The 18,876-nt window shown below is 42.4% G+C and overlaps 1 protein-coding gene across 1 annotated transcript in view; it reads right to left on the reverse strand.

Moving 5' to 3' along the window:
* Positions 1 to 6,334: 6,334 nt before the first annotated feature.
* Positions 6,335 to 18,876, reverse strand: part of GPC4 (glypican 4) — a 111,024-nt gene continuing 98,482 nt past the window's right edge. The window contains exons 5-9 of the mRNA XM_054039147.1: positions 12,452 to 12,582; positions 11,662 to 11,808; positions 10,982 to 11,118; positions 9,442 to 9,617; positions 6,335 to 9,069 (exon numbers count right to left, since the gene is read on the reverse strand). Coding sequence (XP_053895122.1) covers positions 8,861 to 9,069; positions 9,442 to 9,617; positions 10,982 to 11,118; positions 11,662 to 11,808; positions 12,452 to 12,582 — 800 coding nt within the window. The 3' untranslated portion in view covers positions 6,335 to 8,860. The remainder of the gene's footprint in view (positions 9,070 to 9,441; positions 9,618 to 10,981; positions 11,119 to 11,661; positions 11,809 to 12,451; positions 12,583 to 18,876) is intronic.

Genomic DNA, 18,876 nt, shown 5'->3' on the forward strand with positions numbered 1-18,876 from the left:
CGTGCAGTTCTAGTCACAAGGCAATTACTGCCATACTCAAGGGTCTGGTTGCTCCTTTTAAAATAGAACAAAGCCCTCCACCTTTACCAGGGTTTTAAATCTCATTAGCATAATTTGTTCATGGAAATTAGTGGGGCATTTCCTGTTCAGTAGAGCACATACAGTTCTGGTTTTTGTAAGATGACGCAAGGTAATATGGCAGCAAAAGAGACCGCTAGGAAACATCGCAAGGGAACACATCAGGAAGATGAACTACTAGATAGATACAGGTCAGTGTCTTAAGCAATTAAAAGAAGAACAGGAGTACTTGTGGCACCTTAGAGACTAACAAATTTATTAGAGCATAAGCTTTCGTGGACTACAGCCCACTTCTTCGGATGCATCCGAAGAAGTGGGCTGTAGTCCACGAAAGCTTATGCTCTAATAAATTTGTTAGTCTCTAAGGTGCCACAAGTACTCCTGTTCTTCTTTTTGCGGATACAGACTAACACGGCTGCTACTCTGAAACCTGTCGTTAAGCAATTAAGAGGCAGATCTAAAAAGAGAGACCTGATCGCCTCAAAGGCATCAACAGGAACGGCTCCCTTTTCCCGTGAATAGAAGATAGGCTTCGGAAACGGGCCCTATTTGCAGCAAAACACAAACCAGCAGCGACTCCATGGAACTCAGGGGGTTTCCCTAGTGGAAGCGAGATCAGAATCAGACTCATCTTTCCCAGGCTATTCAAGTCATTGCACCATTCTGCAACGTCCAGCTGCTTTGCTGCTGCCAGTGGGTGGGTGTGGTTAGTCTGAACCGTCTGTTGCTTCAGCAGCTATCAGCAAAAACGGATTTTTGACCACTTCATCCTCGAGGCTCAAAGCATGCCCCCAACTACACTGGAGATCCATGGGGATATTAGTGCTTGAAAGCCTGTTGTGTAGCATTTCTAACAGTGCAAAGGCATTTTTAAAGTTCAAAGAGGGACTGGATATTTATAGTGGTAAGAATAGCCAGAGTGACGAGAGTAAACAAAAAATGTTTCGGAAGGCACGTTGCCAGGGTAAAACCAACCTCTCCTGGGAGTTAGGAGAAGACTTCTTCTAGGGTTGGTTTCTTGTGCCTTCCTTTGAAGTCTCTTCTGCTGGCAGGATAGAGAGGGTACTGGAATAGTTGGGTCTCATCTAGTCAGGAAATTCCCAAGGTCAGTGTGTAATAGGCTAGTTTCTGGCGGTTCCCCCCGCCACCCCCCACTTCCCTCAAGTAACTGCAAGTAGATTTGACACACAGAAAAATAATTGGGCGAGTGATGCATCCCATCCTTTGGGACCCAGGGAACGAAAACATGAAGGTCTTTAATTGAGGACCCACTGCACAGAACCGTCTGGGGGATGAGGAAACTGAAAAGAGCAGCAACCAAACCCCAAGGAACGACGACGGTGCAGCGTCTGAACTGCTCTGCTGGAGAGAGCTCTAAAGGAAAGAGCGGGCTGGGGTGCAAAGCAGGAAGAGTGAAGAAAGGGCCCCTTACGGGAATCAAGTCCTCACCACCCAGGGGAGGGGGGGTCTGTGCCGTTCTTGGGGAGGAAGGGGTTGGGGAAAGGAAAGGAGCTCGATTTAGGAGACTCTACAGTTGGCTGCTGTCTCCGTGGACCAGGAGCATGCCCGCTGGCACCGTGGGGACCATTCGGACCCTGCTTTCAATCCACCTGCCCTGAATCAGGGTTTGATGTCCATCCAATACCTTTAGAAAACTTGACAGGGAGGAATTTGAAACAAGCGGGAAGTTATTGAACACCCTGCGCTCAACCAGCCCAGACAACCTCCGTGTTTGGTTTTTAATTTCATGAGCGCCGTGGTATCCCCACCTCCTGCTACATTCTGGCCTCAGGTGCATCCTCCCTTGGCCTTCGGCGCTCATCAGCTGGTTGCTCTCCGTCTTCAAGGGGGACTGCTGGGCAGGACTTTTATGCTCCATCCCACCTCTTCAGAGAATGGGGAGCAGGGAACAGGCCAGGGGCCAGACCTCTTTTCCTTTAAATGGCTCTTGTTCCACTTTTGCATCAGTAAATGTACAAAGGAGTCTTGATAGATTTAATCCTTTTCAGGCGTTGAAGCACAAGTGACCAAACACTAAAGCATGCCCATAGAGAGTTACATTTAGCTCTGCAAGTTACACATCCTTCAACCCTCTACGCCAGAGACATTTGTTAAATACGCTGCATTGAAACTGCCGCTTGGAAACAGAACGGTTCCCTGAATAACCATGGTGAGGAACATCACCAAAATCAAACACAGACATGGCATGAAAATCATTGCTGCCATTGCCTTATATTTAAGTAGTCCCCACTGACGTCATCTCAAAATGATTTACAAATCGTACACAAGGATCGCTTCAAGCCACTGAAGTGCAGCCACTGCTGGGGTAGGACGTAGCAGCGGTTCAACCGTGCAGGCAACACTAACACAACAGCTTAGGGCAGGAAGTGAAAAATACCACACTCCACTGAAACAGTAAGAATGGTTTTTGGAGTGAGGAGAATTACATGAGTTTGGGCAGGACTCGGGGAGATTTATGGATACAGCTGGGCAAAGTTGCCTACATTTTGATGGGGGAAAATGGACATTTTTTCAGAATTCTATTTTTCATGGAGCCATGCTTATAAAGAACACGGTTGCTCATTAATAACCACAAGTCTTTCACCCCCCTTGACAGCTGATGGGAACAACAGAATTGTCTCTCGCTCCTTTCCCTAGGGTGACAGAGATCCAGAGGACAGAACCCAGGGTTAGTAATCTGCAGGTTCTGAATCCTAATCCTCTATTTCCGGGTGATTGCTTCTGTATCCTTGGGAAAGCAAATCATATCTCAAGCACTTCAATACAAGGGTGCTGATTAGGGTATAAGAATCTTTATCGAATGAAGGAGGTATAAGAACCCATACAGAATAGAATTCTTGGTGACTGACCCAGGACTTTAAAACCGCCCTCTGAAAAGGCGCAGGGATCTCACCAACATTAGCACACATTGCAAGACTCACCTTTTTGACACAGCTTTCCTCCTAGAAAATTTTTGGACATCTCTCAGAGGCACCCGGGGCAGAGAAGATCACCAGAGATAGGTCCTCTTGTCTGCTGTGTTCCTTGGTTAGACCATGAAATGAGCACAGTATAGCAACCTATCCAATTACATGTAGACGGACAAGCAGTCAGAACATCTGTTACTTCACCCCGAAAGTTAGACTTTGGGCATGCTCTGTAATACTCTGACTATCTGCTAGGACAGCTTAATGTGATCCTGCCATGTATAAGATAAGACACCATAAAACAAATTGTAACTGGATACAAGTGATTTTTCTCCACCCACAGAGGTGGATATGTGACTGCTCAGATTCTAAATAACATGAATTTCCACAAAGTCCACAGTTTGCTCTGTAAGTATGTGATAAAAAAGCACATAGAAAGTGGCATTTAAGGGGCTAACAGGTAGCCTTAAAATAATGGAAAATGCAGTAGTTTTATTAGTAGGGCCCTACTAAATTCATGGTCGATTTTGGTCAATTTCATGGTCACAGGATTTTAAAAATCGTAAATTTCACGGTTTCAGATATTTAAATCTGAGATTTTACGGTGGTGTAGCCGTGTGGGGTCCCAACCCATAAAGGGGTTGGGGGGGGGTCACAAGGCTATTGTAGGGGTCTTGCGTTATTGCCACCCTCACTTCTGCACTGCTGCTGGCAACGGCGCTGCTCTCAGAGCCGGGCGGCTTCAGAGCAGCTGCTGCTGATCAGGAACCCAGCTCTGAAGGTAACAACGCCACCAGCAGCATCACAGCAGTGAGGGTAGCATGGGGGGAGGGGCTCCCTTTTGTGGGGGCAGGCCTATCCTTAGGGGTGGGCGATGTGGATGACAGTCCAGGGTGCCGTGGTTGCGGGGGGAGATTTCTGTGGTCATTCCCCCCGTCCCACCCCTAGCCAGCCCAAGGCCCCTTTGACACTGGGCCTGTAGTCGGAGAGGGGCAGGGCCGGGGTCACCCTGGCTGAGGGCTCCTACCCTACGTTGGACTTCTGGCCAGGCTGGTGAAAGATGGGACTTCCTCTTCCCCTGCAGGGGCCGCTCCCAGCGCCGGGTCAGACCCACCTCTAGAAACCTCCCCCAGCTGCAGGAAGCTCTGGGGCTGCTGGCTGGGAGCCCAGCTCTGAAGGCAGAGCCATTTCCAGCAGTAGTGCCAAAATAAGGGTGTCATGGTATGGTATTGCCACCTTTACTTCTGCGCTGCTGCTGGCTGCAGCGGTGCCTTCAGAGCTGGGCGCCCGAGCAGCAGCTGCCTATCTCCAGCCAGGTAAAAGTACACAAAAGACCAGATTTCATGGGGAAACCAAATTTCACGGCCCATGATGTGTTTTTCACGGCCACGGATTTGGAAGGGCTCTATTTATCAGGCTTCGGGGCTGCAACTACCAACTGCAGGGCATGCCACTGCTGTCAACTTTAACTCATTACATCTTTACCTCCCACACAGACTGCATCTCACTCAAGGACGACAGCATAAGGCTTTGTCTACATTGGCAACTGAATGACAAAACTGTTGTCTATCTGAGGTGTTAAAAAAACACCCCGCCCCCCCAAAAGTTTTGCCAACGCCAAGCGCTGGCGTGAACAGCCCTTTGTCGGCAGGAGCGCTCTCCTGCAAATAACGCAAACGCCGCTCGTTGGGGGTGGAAGTTTTTGTCAGCAGGAGAACTCTCCCCTGACGACAAACAGCGGCTACACTGCGCTCTGGTTAGTGGCACAGCCATGTCGCTAAAAGCCACATAGTGTAGACAGCCTAATAAAAGCTAATGATGACAAATTCACATCGGTAACGAAACACCCTGCTAGTCAAATTCCCTTACAGGTCAATGCTCTCTGCAGCACTGGGACTCAAATTAGGGCTGCTAGGACTTTCGGTAATAGCAACGTGCCAAAGCAGCAGACCAGAACTCCATGATCATTTCCTTTAGATTTAAAAATTCAGGATTTTCCTGAACTCTGAATATGAATAATACAACGAGGACAATAGCCCCTGTGTTATTTATTTGGACAACATTTAGTTTATTTACATTGCCAGCACACTGAATTTTCCATGTGCCAGAGTTTTTTTTTTTTTTTTTTTAATATAGACAACGCATGACCATAGAAGTGGTCAAGCAGAAAGCAGACAGCTTTGGTAGCGGGGTAGTGGACACGTGAAGCAGTTTGGGACATGTTATAAATATCCAACTGATTGCAAGGGGTTTTTTTTTGCACCTTGTTCTGAAAACATCTGGTAGTGGCCACTGTCAGGGTATCTGAGTCAATTAATCACTGGTCTTATCTGATATGGGAATTCCCATGTTCCTGCTAAAACAATCATTTCAGAAAACGCTGACATTAAATATGGCATCTTCAGGTTTCAGAGTTGTTAACCTATCAAGACAACTAGGGGCAGTTCACACCTCTCAGAGGTATTGTTCCAGATCGTCTGCAAACTCGGAAGGGCACACACTGTATTCGTTTGCACTCACGTTTACAATGTTCAGGTTTTCTTGGGAACCATGAAAGCTAGAATTTTTAGTTTTTAAAAGAGAGCTTTGATTCTGGAGCACCAGAAGAGGTGTAAACTGCAACAAACCTTGCGGCCACTTTATCAAAGAATAGAGGGGACTCTCTGAGCAGCTTTTGTTGTTTGTCACTACATGACAGAGTGGTCATCTCAATACAAAATGATAAACTGATCGTTCTCAAATTAGCCAGTGATTTTGTCTTTTTCCATATTACTTTAATAAATGTAAAGATGGAAGCTGCCTTAAAAAGCCAGGAGAAACAAAGAGGATTCTGAATGGATGTTTCATTCAAAAGGATGCCATCACACAGTATCACTTTTCCATTTCTTAAACATCTTAAGGCCAGAAAAGACTATTATGACCATCTAGTCTAACCTCCTTCATAACACGTCATAGAATCTCACCCGCCAACTTCGGCATCAAGCCCATAATGTTTGAGCTAAAGCAGACTTTTAGAAAACTATATAATCTTGATTCAAACACTTCAAGTGATTGAGACTCTACCACATATCTAGATAAGCTGTTCCAGTGGTTAAAATTTGAAGTTGATTATTGTGGAGGTGAGCATTTATTTTTAAAAACTCAAGTTATGTTGTAAAGGCCCTAATGTTTACATAAAAATAATTGGGGCAAATGGAAAACAAGTGTCTTTGGTTGCTAGCTGTCTCTCAATTTGTATATCTACACATTAAGAGGCCTTCTGAATTTGTACCTAGGGCTGTAAACAGATTCCACACGCAACACAAAATCAAAGCAGAAACACAACTTTCTATCGTTCTACATTTACGTTTACTCTGGTTTCTGTGGCTCCAGATGACAATTCGTCCTTTTATATAGTGGAGGTTTGTTAACAAAATCAGTCACTAGACAAGTTTAAAACTCATGTCAGTTCTTTGCATTGTTTGCTTTTACAAAACTAATGAATAATAAGCAATTAGTTGTAAAATGATAAATATCAATTCAGAAACATTTTTTCTTAGTTAGGTACATAGTGGGCAAACTGTTCAAAAGCAGGCGAATTTACAAGTAACTTTCTTACATATGAACACTTATATGCCAAAAACTGAGATCTTGGAAAAGTCAGCTGTTCTGAATGCAAGGGCTTTTGTTCCATCTCATTCTCTGAAAGAATTTATTTTTTTTCTTAGTTTAATTTTCTGATCTGCCAGCTGGGTATAAGCCAGAAGGGTTATCCAGTCAGACCTTACTGTGATAGATTTACAATGGTAGTGTATCTAAGGTTTGTTTATTTCAGAATTAAAATTCAAATGGATACGACCGTTTAAATAATTAAAGGGCAAGAGAAAAAATGCCATGAAACCAAACAAATCAGTAAAAGTCATGGAAACCATCAGCAATATTTAATTCAGAAATTCTCTTTGTTCGGGAACTTAGCTGAAAGAAAACAGCTGGCCTTCGTTCAATGCTCTAAATTAAAAACAATCTAACAAGGTCTACGGGGATAACTCTTTTAGCTACATATTGGAGACCAGATTCATTTCTACCAAGTAAATGTAACAGCACTCAAAGCTAGAAAGGAAATTCCTCAGAACTGAGGTAGTTTCTAAGTATCAGCACATTTTCCAATTCCTCACAAGGCAACTTAGCTATTTACAATCCATTTTTTCCCACACATAAATTTATAACCTTTTCAATTTTATGCTTCCGTGATTTGTTTTCTAAAGAAAAAATATAGCCAGAATGTGCATATTCTACTAACATCATGTTTTAATAAATAACTGGCTACTTCTAGTAAAATTAAGCCTCCAGGATTGTTCATATCAGCCAAGAATATTCGATCTTTATAGTATTGCAGAAATTTGGTGTGAAAATAAAGTTGAATAAAATGCTGACCCTGAGCTAACAAGTAGTTAATGTTTCAATATAAAAATAGAAAATTATCCTTGCAACACAAGGCTGGAGTATAACAAAACCCTCTCTCTGTAGATTGTTCTCATGGCTAGAAGCATCCAGCCAGATTCTAATGGCTGTCCAAAAGCAGGAAGAGATTTGCAGAGTAATTTTTAGTCTTTCTGCAGACTTTTAGTAACTTTTAAAGTGATTTCGTTCCTTTTAAAAATATATATTTCTTTTATTTATGAGCTGTCACTTACCACAAAACCGTTCCAGCTGGGAACGTGGAAAGGCGGGACTTCCTGCACAGCCAACACTATGGTCACTTGGTGCCTTGGCCAGCAGAATTGTGTCTCTGCCAATCCTCTGAAGTGACTGTATGGGACTCTCTTATCAGGTGGAATCTGTCAGGCCCACCCATCCAATTCCATTCCTAAACTCAGGTCTGTCGGATGCAATGTGCTACTGCCACACTACTTGGCCAGTCTTAACCCTTGACCTTCTGATCAGAGGGAAATGAACTCTCATATAAAAGCACCTTATATAAAAAAGATCCCTAAACACTGTCAACATTCAACTAAACAAATTTGCAGACAGAACACATGTTGGCACTGGCATCAACAACAACATGAGTTGCATCCGACTGAACACTACCTACTGAAGAGTCTCTGCGGACATGTGTAGGTGTAGAATTGGTGTACGGGGTTTATAGTTAATCGCCAGGGCCTTGGGGAACAACTGACAGCTCTTCTTAGCTTATGTGAAACTGGAATTCTCTGTAGTCCCTTCCAATTTAACCAAACATCCCGTAAAGGAAGTATAACCTGCTCCTGGTATTAATGCTTTATGCAAACAGGGCATATGGTTTATAGACCAATTATGCCTTCACATTCTGTCCTATTGAATAAAGACAAATTACCTCCACTTCTCTCCAGATAAGGCAACTAACAGAACATGAATAAATGAGAAGTTAATTACATGAAACGTATCTTTTGCTTGTTGGGTTATTAATTTCCCCCCGTAACATAACATGATAAATAAAACTTGCTTCTGTACAGATATTTCATATTTCAGAAACACATACTTGTTACATGCCGAGATAGGACCCTGTTTTTCTTGTAAGAAATGTGGTAAAAATTTTTAAAAAGGCAAGTGATGATAACACAAATGCATAGCTAACTATAGGTCTGTATATACACTTCGTTAGCCACCGTTAACATGGATTCTCGGTGAACAGGACAGACTAACAGTCCACGTCAGCGTTCTTTCCAGAACAGCAAGTGAAAAAAAAAAAATCAATACTTTAAACCCAGTGGCCACATAGTAAAAACTGTACACTGTTGTCCATTAACTTAAAAAGCAAAGTCACTAGATGGTATAAAAGTGAAAACAGGTGCCTTTTAATTCTGATAATAAAGTCTTTTCCCCCCTAAGTTGCACAATTATCTCCATTGTCTTTGCATGGCCAAGAATAAGATGCTAAAGAACAAAGTTGCTTGGGATAGACCAATACTGGCAGCTGCAGAAGTGTTTGTGTTTTTATCAATCTTGTTAGTTTTCCCAGTAACGTCGGTTACATTGAACTCAAACTCGGAAGGACATTGCTGAAATTCACAGCCACTTCCACTTCCTTCCCCGCTGCTTTCATCACCTATAAGAAACAAATAGATTTTGCTTGTATTCCTTTCAAAGGCCCTGAACCAGAACCCCAAACCCAAAGAGCAGAAAAACCTTCCCCCATGTGTTTAATTTTAGGCACTTGCTTAAATTGTAAAATGCTCCAGTGCCTATGGAACTTAAGCACGGGACTCCAGCCGCTGCAACTTAAACACACCCCAAAAGTTAAGCCTGTGCTTAAGTGCTGTCCTGGGTAGGGATGAATTCTAAGTACTAGGAAAGTTCAGATTCAAATATTATTACATGGGCTTCATTTCCTGCCCCCATACACTTATATCCTCAGTAGTGCATCTGAACTTTAATCAACTCCCTCTGTATAAACAACCCAGTTAAAACCCACACGTACTTATATCAAGGAAGTCAACATCATTTCCATTGTAAGCATTCTTCATTTTATTGGTCATCACCCGAAGGGCCATGATTTGCTGACGAATCACCATATCTGGTTTTGTAATGTCAACTTCTACCTCAGGATTATTCACCTGATTGGCTAAACCATTTCCGGTCACTGCAAAGACGTACCTAAAAAGGAAAACTTTCCATTATAAAGATGCACGTTGTGTTATAAAGTGTTTTAAGATGTTCCCAGGGTTCTCTTACACCCTTTGAATATAGGCCTGCTTTCACTCAGGATTTTCCTTCCTGTATAAAAAGAGAAAAAGACCAGGCCCCCCGGCAGTAAAATGGCTTGTGAGGACAGAAAAGGATTTTCCATCATTTTGGGCAATGAAGAGTCTCTCCATGATCATCTTTATGGCTATATGACGCATCAGCAAAGTGTAGTTTGAGCTCAGTGTCAGTCTGGATCAAAGGCAACACAGTTACTCCGCATTTGCACCAGCGTAACTGAGATCAGAAGTTGCCTGCATGAGTGTTATTTCTCAGGATATGAAAGCTAAGACTTCCGTTTCCTCAATAAACAAAGTATTAGTGATTTATAGGGGAGATCAACAGAGATGTAGCGACTGAGGGATCGAACATCCAACTTGCTTAACTCTAGCAGAAAGATGACGTGTGTAATCAGATTGCTAAGATCAGATGTCGTGAAACAATATTACTTATTTGTTTTAAAGGGCCAGATCGGAGAAGAATTTATATTAGTCTTTCCCAAGCACTGGGGTGGCCAGAATCAGTCTAACAAGTGGCTAGAGGGAACATGCTGGTTGGGAGCATGACAATGTATGGTGGAGATGCAATCTAGATCTTTTGTTTTTAAAAGTGAAGAATTAGCATCATAAAATTAGAATTCATTATTTGCATGAGAATCGTCACATAAAGGGAAGGATGATTGTATAGCTTATTTAGGAGTCTAGTGCCAATGCGAAGAGAGACATGTCACTGAAGAAAAACATGCTGGACATCATCGCAGGTTTGATTCTCAGCAGCAATCCCATCCTGGCCTACCTGCCAGAAGTGCTCCATGATCCTTGGAACCTGTATGAACAGCAGGAATCTAGAGGTCAGCCAGATGCGAAGCAGGGTGGTCCTGGGAGTAGGGCATTACCCCAAGGCTTGAGACACCTGGGTTCAATTGCCATCTCTGCCACAGACTTTGCGTGACCCTGGTCAAGTCACTTAGGTACAAAAATTTTTTTAAAGCAACTCGGGTGCTTAAATCTTATTGACTTTCAGTGGGACTAAGTTGCTAAGGAAATTTTGAAAACATTTCCCTCAGAGAGACCGTGCCTCAGTTGCCAGCTATAAAATGGCACCACCCTACCTCACAGGAGGTTGTGAAGATAAATACATTCAAGAGTGAGAGGCGCTCCAATACTCTGGCGACAGCACCACATACGACCCTGATCTAGATAAATAGCCAACCCACAACCAGACAGGTTCTGAAGGTCTGAAAGGAAGGACGTTAGCTCAGTTAAACTTATCCAGACCTGCTCTTGGCACTTCCGTTCCAACACTCATCCTCAACGACACGCCCGGCAGCCATCTTCTCATCATTACAGATGTTGCCAGGGAGAGAGGACCAAAACTTTTTGGCTTGCTTCAGTTTTTCCTTCACATCAGTAACCTATTTTAAAAAGGGAACACAATATAGAACATCAACGTGAACCAAATTTATTTCTCAAAAGTAAAGCTGAAAATGAATTTGTATCACAAGAGACGGGTTTAGGCCAGATCCCGAGCTGGTGCAAATCAATGGAGTTTCATCAGAATCAATGGCCTCTGGGGAGTTTTTAAATGCAAAATTAAAAACAGATTTTCAAACACTACATTATTCATATGTGAAACCACGAATAGAGGCATTTACCTGAAATACAAGTGGTGAGTTAGCTCATGTCTAGAGTGGTAAGTAGATTACACCCTTTAAAGAGTATAAGAAAGTTGCAAGTTTCCTCAACCACTTTTAAAAAGATTATCAGGTTATGGACTGGCAAAGATACAGACTGGGGCGCATGCCCGCACGCCCCCACCCTCAATTTACTTGAGCCGCTCACCTACACAACCTGCCTTTTAAGCTCTCCAAAGCCATCTGCGAGGGTGACAAAGCACAATATGTTTATTCTGAACAGCCCTTGTTCTGTATCAGTGAGACAGGTCAATAGGCACTCACCAGTCTATCCAAACTCGTGCCAGCAGCTGTAGTTGGCCGCTCCTCCGGGTTGTAGGGTCTAAAGCGAGCACTGAAGCCACTTTCAGAGACTGAGCGAGAGGCCCGGCCCTGCGTCAGCGTTTTAGGCTGTCCGCATCCTTGGAAAACCTAGGTGATTTGATTAAGTCGCTTTAGAGGACGGCTTTCACACCAGACAGACATTTACCACCCCTCAGTATTCCTATCCAAACACCGTTTACCAAATATTCCTTCCCCAGACAGAGAAGATAAAACAGCACTAAAATACATATGAATAGCAGCTAAGGCCTGGTCTATCCTACAGTTAGGTGGATGTAAGGCAGCTTACGTTGACCTAACTCTGTAAACATCTACACCAAAATGTAGCTCCCCCTCGATGTAACTCACCCACTACCCCGTCATAATAACGCCACCTCCACGAGAGGCGTGGACCTTAGGTCGAAGTAGTTAGGTCGAGGCAGTGCCAGTGTAGACACTGCGTTGCTTACATCGACTACTGTTGCCTTTCAGAAGCTGTCCCACAGTGCCCCATGCTGACAGTGAATTCGGTGCAAGCGCTCCGGGGGAGGCCGCGCACCCGCCAACACGTGGAGCATAGCGTGGAGATGCAAAAGCGATTTAATGACTGCGATGGATGTGCGTCGACGTAACTTAGTCGACTTAACTCTGTAGTGTAGACTTGCTGTATGACAGTTATTTTAATAGGAGTAGATAAATGTAAATAGTGGAGGAATAAAAACAGAATTTTCTTTTTAAAGTGCTGATGATGTACCTTTTGAGACACTTGCACGCTGTTCTCCTGCATGTTCATGATTGCATCCGAAATTTTCACATCGATTGGGTCCATGACTGACTCAATATTAAAAGGACCCTCTAGCCTCTCAGCCACCATCAACATAGAATCTAATACAGAAAAAGAGATGTTAAGTGTTTTAATGGAGGGACTTCAAATATGGCACAAGTGCACAGAGCAGACTAGGTGTACTCTGCTTTAAGCAGCCCACTTAAATCCTACTCCAAAGTGAAGGAAAATCTCATATATATTTCTCAGGTATCTTTAGTGTAACACTCTTAATAAAGCAACCGTTCGTTGCATTTTGAAACTTCAAATGAACATTTTGCTCTCTGTCACGAAATCTTTTATAACAGGTATCACTTGACTCGGTTCGTCAGCTGCTATCAAGGATTAGAGACCCACCCTGTCTGACGAAGCAGAAGGCCTAGGCAAGGACAACAGGCCACTCCACATAAGTGCAAAAATTAGCCATTGAAATTCTACTGCTGCATAGTAGGCGTCTTTAAAAAAAGATCTTCTACTTCTGGGTTTTAGTTATTCCAGCTAGTAAAGGGACTGAGATGGAAGCTTGTTGGACCAGTTACACTAAACCTGTATACAGCAAAAACTATGTTTAATGAGGGAGAATAAACATCACAATTTCTTTCAATTCAATCAGCAAATAGCCATTAGAACTAATCTACTTATAGAGAGGATATTACAAGTACTTCTATTTTAAACAGGGCCCCATTGGTATTTTTTTAAAACATCTCCACAGTTAAGACGGAAAGAAAAATATCAGCTTCTTTATATTTACTATGAATGAAGAAAGCAAAGGAGATGGTGATTAAAATCTACAGCACTAAAGTTTGTATTTTTTTTTATATTCGAGAGAACTTTTCACATCTGAAAAAAAAAAATCAAAAGTTATACTCAATAGCGTTATGCAGACAGCACAAGTTGAACAGTGAAACTGCACGAGACCATCACTAAAGGCTTTAGACTAAAAATTAACTTTGACATTTCACTGATGAGTGAGGAGATGAAAGAGACCTATGGCAACCATCAACCCCGTTTTCCTCCCACTCCAGGATCATTCCCTGCTGTACATTTACTAGTCAAATGTAGCACTAAATGTGCCAAGCTATGGGGCTTCAACCACTTCCTTTGGGAATATTATTAGAAAGAAACTTTTTGTAATGTTCAGTTTGAATGCTCTCTTTAATTCCTCCTGTAACAGGTATGCCCTGTTATACTATTCTTAATTACTAATCTCCCTTCTTGGTGTTTACTCCATTCAAATATTAGAAGACGTGTTACCTAACGGTTATCTCCTAGCCAAGCTAAACTATAGTTAACTCCCTCCTCATTTTGTCAGCATACAGCTACAAACTTGTAATTTTTCAATTGTTTTTGGTTTTTAATTCTCATAATCCTAAAGCCTGGGTCATGCAGGAGGTCAGATTACATGGTAATCATAATGGTCCCTTCGGGCCGTAAAAATCTGTGAATGGGTTCCCTCTTAACTCTGATGATCTGCCTGTTCAGCTCCAGGAAGTGGAAATGGGCGTTTCTCAGTCAAAGAACTCAAATCTGCTGAATTCAATTATTTTGCGTCAGACTCATTCCCCCATCAGAAGCGGGGAAAATTCCTGTGGATTTATACTGGTGGATGCATGTTTATAAAGAGACTCAATTTATCACAGATTTATTTTTGGCTTTGCCCTTACGCTCAATTAATTTTCAACTAAATTAAAATATACCAATAAAAATGCAAGCTACAATTAAGCTATCTGTACGTTTAAAAACACCAGTGTACCGCATGCAGCAGCATACTGATCAGATAAACCCACTTATTAAAAATGCAAATAAATATTTTAAAGTATTTTCTGCGGGCCGGCTGACTGATCAGGCATTAGCTAGAACATCTCAAAAATTATCGAAAAAAAGATTACAATACTTCAGAGTGCATAATTAATTTAGACCACAATTAACATCAACCTTGAGACTCATGGCATCATTGAGTATATGCTCTCTCTCTCTCTCTCTCTCTCTCTCAATTAAGCCAAGATGCCAGTATTTAAGAATCAAAATCTGATGAAAGCTACAATCTACAGGACCCACACTAGCACAAACAGAAGCAGCATTAATGACAGAGCTGCTGCAACAGTGTGGCTGGAATTTAGCCATCAGGGACTACAAACAGGTCTCCACTAAATGCATATATATATATATTATAGTAGTAACAAATGAAATAAAGAGTCTTAGACTGTATTGTGGTGGCCTCCAATAAAGTGATGCTTCAAATCTCTGAGTAATGACCGCTAGCATGAATATACCATTGTGCCAGAGGAGAGAGAAATGCTTTTGATGTGCTAGCAAAATAGAGACTTTTGTAAACAAGTGGAGCACAACTTAAATGTGTTCATCATTGTCAAAGCTTTTGGGGGTTTTCACGTGCATAAAGAACATCCCATCATAGTTTGGAGGAAGCCGCTCATTTCAAATAAAAATATTATGAATAGACAGATAATAAACACACAAAATGTATAGTTTTTAACAAGAAAATCTTCCATTTTGTAACTACTTAATACCCCGAGTGGCCAGGAAAGGCCCCAGATCAATAAAGTGTTTGTGAAAGACTGAAAGGAAACATAAACCCTAATTCTTCTGGCTGTTTGGCGTCTTTGTAAACTTTGAGCTGGGCCGGCCATACACAAGAGCATGGGAATGTAGAGCGAATTGGGGTCTTTGTTACTCATGGTGCCATGGCGTTACATGTATCACAGCTAAGGAATGCAGTCTCTGCTTTGACTGCTGATATAGAAAATGCATTCGGCCTCCAGCAGGGCTGCCAACGCTGGCTATAAAAGATAAGCAAAGTAATAATTGGCCTTGGAGAATATATTCAACTGTAGCTCTTCAGCAGCAGTGATGGCTGCTGACAAGAAGCACTAAATGAAAATAAACTTTCATTAAAAAAAGAACAGGAAAAAAGTGCATTTAGTTTTTATTTGGGGGATATCCGACTGGCTCCTACCTCCTGCCAGGAATTGGCTGGTGTACCCGCCAGCAATCATAACTAACAGTAAAGTCCCTCTGGCAGCAACATTTGACATTAATAAGGTTGGCTAGGATTCAAGCTAATGTTAGCAGTGCTACACTATGTGATGGGGAGCAAGTTGCACCTAAGCATAATTTATGGTTTTATGCAACAGGCCTCCTGAAAAAGGTCTCCCCCAAAGTTTCAGGTTCAAAATAATTGATATTTGTATAAATGACTGCAAGGTGGTTCAGAGAGCCTGATCTGTCTCACAAAAAGTTTGGCATAATGCAAAATTTACTCCAGCGCTATTCAGTTGTTATGAACACACTGAGGACAACAAAGAATTTTGGGAAGACAGAAGTGGGTTTGAAAAATATATAGGTTCCATCCCTTGAAGAGCATTTTCCTCATGCATACATTTGTCCTCGCGTCTGGCATTGAGACGATCCTCAGCAACAAAGCAACTCGATCTCACTAAGGAAAGCAATTCTTGTGCATTGTGCCACCAATAATCAGAAACCCACATCTTCAGCTTCAGGGTCTAACTTGGAGAACAAAAAGGCAGTTTTCAGACTTAACCCCAAGATTTGATTTAAGGGCAGGGAAACCTTGACCATTCATTAACAGCAATCATTTAAAAAAGGAACAAATTCCTTTCACACAAAATAGCAGAGAGATGTATATGGAGACGGAATTCTACAATCTTAGAGTAGATTAAACCCCTGTGAAAAAAATCATGAAAAGGCACTGGAGATTAACATTGTTCATTCATACGGGGTTTTTCCCAATAGCTCATTTGAAACAAAGTATGCCCTGTATAACTGTGTCAAGAACACATTTCAAAACTGGCGACATTATTTATAGTTAATTAGCAGCGGGGATGACAATTAAAACATTATTGAACATGTTATAACTTTTGCACGGTGCTTTACAGACATAAATTCTCTGCCTTGAAGAGTTTACAAATCTCAGGCCCCGATCCCACACAGACTTACATACATGCTACACTTAAGTCACTTCATCTCCTCATGCACTTGAAGTGAAGCATGTGGAATTTTTTTTTTTTTTTTAAAAGAAACTTCTACAGAAAGCACATCTTAATGTTTTCAATTCCTATTTTCCAGGCAAAAATAGGCAAACAATGTAAAAAAGTAACTAGCTCACTGTGTGGCCAGCAAATATTTATTTGCAAGTGTAGCATTGAATACCTAAGTAACGAGTGGGCAGGTGACATACTGGGGAGAAAACATTTAGAGAATTAGATCACACTTCCTCCTGGGAAACGTTTACTTATTTTGTCTTGTTTAATAATCTTCATTTTTGTACGCAATTACTGAACATCGCTGTGTAGATGGCTTTCCCCATGTTTCATTTTCAGTTGCATACAACCTGCAGTAATTAGCTGCTTATTCTTTTGTCTGATTTCTAGCATTATACCTTCCCTTTCATGGGATTCCTCTTTTCTCCTTGGACTAGACCTTTGCAAGTCTTCCACTCTTTAAGCCATTGCAGCTACTACTGGGGCTGAAATACTTAATATTCACATCTGTGTGAGCACGTGTGAAAGTCAGTATTCTAGAGGATCTCTTGAAAGCCTAATTTAGTGCTGCACTTTCAAACAGTGTTAAAGTGGTAATTAGCTCCCTCCATGGAATGAGCAGGCAAAATTTTCATCTGAAAATATTATGCACACGCATTGTTAACGTAGACAAGTTACACGTGTGTGTGTGTATCAAACTCTAGCTTAAAAGAATGTAGACAACGTGTGTGTGTGTGTGTGTGTGAAACTCTAGTTTAAAATATGGTAATTATCAGCAATTCCTTTTTTTAAACACGTGCAATTTAAAGAGTGGAAAACCTTTACTAGCCAAATACTTTTTTAAAACGTGCTTACTGCATGTAAATGCACCACTGTCTGGTCAATGGCACTCAAGCACCAGTTGTGCCCGTCAGCACACTTTGCACGAAGAGAGAGGACTGCTCCTGAAGGATCTATTTACAGATGCATCAAGACTCCTTTAAAACATTTTCTTCACCTTATTCTTAAGTATCATCACTTACTGAGCACCCCAAAACATGCCAGGCACCTCAGAGAGAGAGAGAATTTGGTCCCACTCCAGACTGAACATTAAAACGTCAAACTCAAGTTTGGGATCACGACTAGCAAGGTTGATAAACAAGAGGTAGGAGAAAGGAACAGGAGGGACTGGGTAACAGTAATACCTTTGCATAGTTACCAAGTAAGGCACGTGCACATTTTAATAGGCCTAGTCTGAAGCTCCTGTCGTTAACAGAGACTCTAACGAATACCTCACCTTCACCACCCCGCTATTCCGACAGACTTCATGGCAGAACTAAAGCTTTAGGAGTGATAAGAGTGTGGTGTAAAATGGCTTGATGAACTGGCTTGAGGATGGTACCCCAAGTTAAAGGGACAGCATGGAGAACGGCATATGCACATATTGCAGAGAGAAGGAGATCAAGGGGCACTGAGGGTGCTGGGAAAACCGACCAGGTCAAACACAAGAGAGGCTGCATGGGAAAGGGCCTTGGAGGCAAAGACAAAGGGCCAGTTTATCAGTGTCACTCCATTGACATGGCTAGTGTTAGGCCAATTTACACCAGCTGAGGATCTGGCCCAAGTTATTTTACCGTGACACACAACGTGACCGACAGCCAGAAAAATGACTCAAAATCCGGGGGACAAGGAGGACAAGGCTGCGACAACAGGCCAGAGAGGCTATTCTACCAGCAGCAATCTGAATGAAATGGAGAGGAAGCAGCTTAGAGTCAAACATATCAGAGATGGGGAGGTTGCAGAAGCTGGCTTGAGGTAGTGTGTGGATGGTTGACTTAGCAGCAAGGATAGATAGAAAGTGAGAAGGGGCTTGGGCACATCATGTACACGGACTGGAGGCCAAAAGGATGGAGGCAGTGGTTCCTGGAGAAGGCGTGATTGCCAGTATCCCCGACAGCAGAAGGTCAAGGGAGATGAGGATGGAACCAAGGGCTTGAGCCTGAGCCAGGAAAAGACCACTTGAGACTGGTAAAGAATGGTTTCCAAGCAGCAGAGAGGGTGGAAGCCAGTCTGGTGTGGATCCAGCGGTGGGTCTGAATCCTTATCTCCTCAAGGTTTCAATGGCACCCTCTGGTCTCGGGTACTCATGTTTTAAGCATCCTGTATATGCCCGACTAACAAAATGTCGAAGGCCTGGTCTACACCTAAAACTAGCTATGTTGCTCAGTGGAATGAAAAACTCACACCCTGGAGAGAGACAGTCAGGCCAACCTAAGCCCCAGCACAGATGCTGCTAGGCTGGCAGACGATTTCTTCCACTGATCCAGCTACTAGTTCTTGAGGGGGCAGATTAACTAC

The sequence above is a fragment of the Malaclemys terrapin genome, chromosome 9, assembly GCF_027887155.1.
Source record: "Malaclemys terrapin pileata isolate rMalTer1 chromosome 9, rMalTer1.hap1, whole genome shotgun sequence".
Classification (NCBI taxonomy): Eukaryota; Metazoa; Chordata; order Testudines; family Emydidae; genus Malaclemys; species Malaclemys terrapin.